Source organism: Volvox carteri, assembly GCF_000143455.1.
Source record: "Volvox carteri f. nagariensis unplaced genomic scaffold VOLCAscaffold_8, whole genome shotgun sequence".
In the NCBI taxonomy this organism is placed as follows: Eukaryota; Viridiplantae; Chlorophyta; class Chlorophyceae; order Chlamydomonadales; family Volvocaceae; genus Volvox; species Volvox carteri.
Window position 1 is genome coordinate 1,667,210 of NW_003307551.1, and position 3,812 is coordinate 1,671,021.

The 3,812-nt window shown below is 56.7% G+C and overlaps 1 protein-coding gene across 1 annotated transcript in view; it reads right to left on the bottom strand.

The window, feature by feature from the left end:
- The window catches only part of VOLCADRAFT_88336 (uncharacterized protein), a gene marked incomplete at both ends in the record, with an annotated part of 19,820 nt that overhangs the window by 14,978 nt on the left and 1,030 nt on the right, over positions 1-3,812 (bottom strand). The window contains 5 exons of the mRNA XM_002948034.1: positions 31-154; positions 1,039-1,250; positions 2,240-2,393; positions 2,831-2,862; positions 3,031-3,123. Coding sequence (XP_002948080.1) covers positions 31-154; positions 1,039-1,250; positions 2,240-2,393; positions 2,831-2,862; positions 3,031-3,123 — 615 coding nt within the window. The remainder of the gene's footprint in view (positions 1-30; positions 155-1,038; positions 1,251-2,239; positions 2,394-2,830; positions 2,863-3,030; positions 3,124-3,812) is intronic.

The following is a 3,812-nucleotide window of genomic DNA, read 5'->3' on the forward strand; positions in this document are numbered from 1 at the left end:
TTTATGCACGAATATACATACATGACGTACCTGCTGCATCACCCAGCGCAAGGCCACATTAGCGACACTAACCCCGTGCTTGTCCGCCACCCTCCGCAACACCAGGAGCAGCTCCCGCCACAGGTCCTGACCGCCGAACTGCTTGGCCACGTTCCTTCAACGCCAGGGGGGTTTTGGGGGGAAAGACGAACCACACGCGATTTAAGCTGCTGCCAGAGCAAGATAATAGCAACCGAAAGAACCGACCGAAAGGCGTCCGTGGCGAATGTGACGACTGTAACCTCGGGATGACGACTGTAACCTCGGGATGAAGAATTGGCGTAGAAGTTGGAAGTCCTACCTACCTAAGCCGCCAGAAATATTATAGCCAAAACGTAAACTAGTAGGTGTAGAAAAAGTAGTGAAGGCGGCGAGAAAAGAAAGTGCTGACGTAAAAGAGGCGTAAAGTTGCTGGCTTTGGGGGGGTTGCTGGTTTTGGGGGGGGGGAGAGGAAGGAGGCGAGAGCGGGTATATGCACCGGATGAGGGCGGTAGATGGCGGCGACACTACTGCTAATCGGGCCTAATCAGGCCGTGTCCGAACCGCCTGGGGTGCAGGCGGGTGTATGTCTGTATGTGTATGTCTGTATGTGTATGTCTGTATGTGTATGTACGTCCGAATGAACGGCCTCATTGCCGGGAAGCCCAGGACTGTAACAATGCCGCTATTTCTGCAAGCAAATACACGTTGCCAACATCTACCCCTTTTGCGGCTCACTTCATTGGTACACACATGCACGCACACACGCATACATACATACATACCCACATGCAGATCATGAAAACACAAACACACATCTTCCCCCCAAGCACCCAGCTACTATCAAGTAGTCCGTACAGCCCCGTACGGCCCAAGGAAAACTTCCACACACAATACACAACACATCTCCTGTGACACCGGACACATACCCGGGGGGCAGGGGGGGGGGTTGATTACATGGTTCTGACTGTCCTAAGGAAGGGGACATGGCGGTAGGGCTCCTTGCTTCCGTTCACTCACCAGTACATTTTCAGTGATGACGTGTTCAAGTCCAGGGGGGTGTACTTGTTACCGCCCAGCCCAAACAAGCCGCCCGTACGGGGCTCCTCGACGTACTTGTCCGACAGTAACCCCCCACCCACACTGCCGTACGTGAAGAGCTTTATTCCCCTGGCCTGGCAGTACTGCAGCATGCCGTTGAGGGGTCGCCGGTCCAATAAGGAAAACTGAACCTGCGGGAATATATGTATGTTGTTACAGGGTGGTTAACTTCGCCAGCGGCCCCCTTTCCCGGGGCAGTCCCTGCTCTCCCCTGCTAGAGGGGCACCCTAATCCGTCACCCCATCCGACTTCAGAATGTATTCGTTGGGTTCGGCAACTCACCACCAGCATCCAACCAAATCTAGCGGATCAACGGCGCATCAACTTAGTTCCTGGTCAGCTCGCAAGTTGATATTATCACGTCCTACACCGTCCATAAGATGGGGGGCCACCTCCCATTTCATCACTCCTCAAACACCCGAGGAGCCGGCAGGCGGATTTGAACCCGGGTCGACTGGGTCAACTGGGAGCAGAAGTCAGGCCTTAACCTCTGCCAGCCGCCTGCCTGAATATATGTATGTATTTATGTACGTATGTACATATGTACGAAATCTATGTGGTATTTGGTTTGACAGAGGGGCCGGGGCAAGTTGGCGGCATGAAGGGGAGGCCGGGAGGGGCCGGGGCGGGAAAACACAGACATGGACGAGGATGGGGTTGCTTCAGTGCCCTACCCCTACAGGAACAGGAACACATTCGTATGCTGCCAGCATGGCGGGAGCCCCCACGCGACCCGCTGGGAGGCCAGGGCAGTACACGGCGGCGGCAGCTCACGACATTCCTTCTCTTACGTCGTATATCCTGTCTGTCTGTCTGTCTGTCTGTCTGTCTGTCTGCCTGTCTGTCTGTCTGTCTGTCTGTCTGTCTGTATCTGCTTCTTGGGACTCAGGGACAGACTTGGCAACGCACGCACGCACGCACACACATCGAGATGCAGCCGTCACCAAAGGACCGCACGGGACATGTGTCCCCGCACCGCCACCACCCCACAACTACCAGCAGCCGCATGCTAACACCCACACCCACACACACTCCTCAGGACATCTCAGGAACCCTCTTCCTTCCGTAAAGACCCCCCGGCCCCCCGTACTACCCACCCCCGCCACCCCGTACTACCCACCTGGTTTACCGCCACGCCCACACCCGCATCCACAATCGCCGCCAGCGCCGCTACGTCCATGTTGGTGCTGCCCACGAAGCGGATAAGGCCCCGGGACTGCAGATCAGCCAGCGCCAGGGCGGTGTCCACCATGCCGGGGATGGAGTACTCCCACCTGCGGGCGGGAACGTGTCGTGTATGTCTGTATGTCTGTAAGTGTGTGTGTGTGTGTGCCTCTGCTTGGAGAGGCCAAGCGATATGTGACGTGTGTGTGTGTATCGCAAAACCAACAGACACGGGATACGTCTCTTGCCTGGAATACGGAACACCATCCTTGGTAACACCTGTACGACACTGTACGACACCCGCCAGACGGAATCTCGGCCCTCTACGGGTCGTGTTGTCAAAACAAGGGGGGCTGGTGTACGAACCTGCTCTAGCGCTGTGATGGGTATCTTGGGTCGGCTCGGCTCGGGTCGGGCTCCCACACGTACGACGTAACCCTAAATCGCGCCCAGCTCTGATTCGCTAGCTGGCTTGTAAGTGCCCATCTTCAATTCTTCCCCCCGCGGGCCCCCCCTCCCTCACTAGCTACCTCTCCCCCCAACTCACCAGTGCAATTGCACCAGGTCCAGCTGAGTCACCTTCGCCACCGAGAGGGGGGACGGATAGAAAAAGGGAAGGGGGGAAGTCGGGAGAGGGTGAGGCGGGGGAAAAGAAGACGGGTAGTGCTAGAGGCTGGGAATTACTACCTACCAGCATTTCCCGCGAGCCGCACCCTGTGAAGCAGCAGGGCACCCCCGGGCCCCCACCTGCAGCCGGTTCATGGACCTCCGGACCGCCGCCTCCACCGCCGCCGGGGTGGGTCTCTGTTGGAAGATGTTCGGGACGTACTTGGTGAAGATCTGGACGGTGGGGGCTGAGGAGGAGGAGGAGGCGGACATGTGGGCCCGATGGAACTGGCCTAGGATCTCTGTAAAGGGGCGGGAGAAGGGGGAAGGGGGGAAAGACGAACCACACACGATTGAAGCTGCTGCCAGGGCAAGAGAGTAACAAACATAGAACTGACCGAAAGGCGTCCGTGGGGGGAAGGGGGTTATGCGGGAAGGGAGTTGCTGCGTGGACAGGAGCCCTAGGACAGGGGGTGCAAGGAAGGAAGCACTTGATGGCGATAATGGTGATGTGGGGCGGTCACATGGTCAACTGTTAAGTTGGTTCGTTTGTAGGTTGGTTGGCGAATTGGTTGGTTGGTTGGAGAATTGGTTGGTTGCTTTGTTTCATATTTGGTGGTTCAGGTTGATGGTTGGGGATTGAGTCGATGATTAGGGATTTGAGTTGACGATTCAATTGATAGTGATGAGTCAACGGGGGAATACCAGGGCACGCAGATCGAGGGTAAACCGGGGCAGAAGCGATGTGTTGTTATCGGTGGTGATGGTGGTGATGGTGGTGATGGTGGTGATGGTGGTGATGGTGGTGATGGTGGTGATGGTGGTGATGGTGGTGATGGTGATGGTGATGGTGGTGATGGTGGTGATGGTGGTGACGGTGGTGATGGTGGTGATGGTGGTGATGGTGGTGATGGTGGTGATGG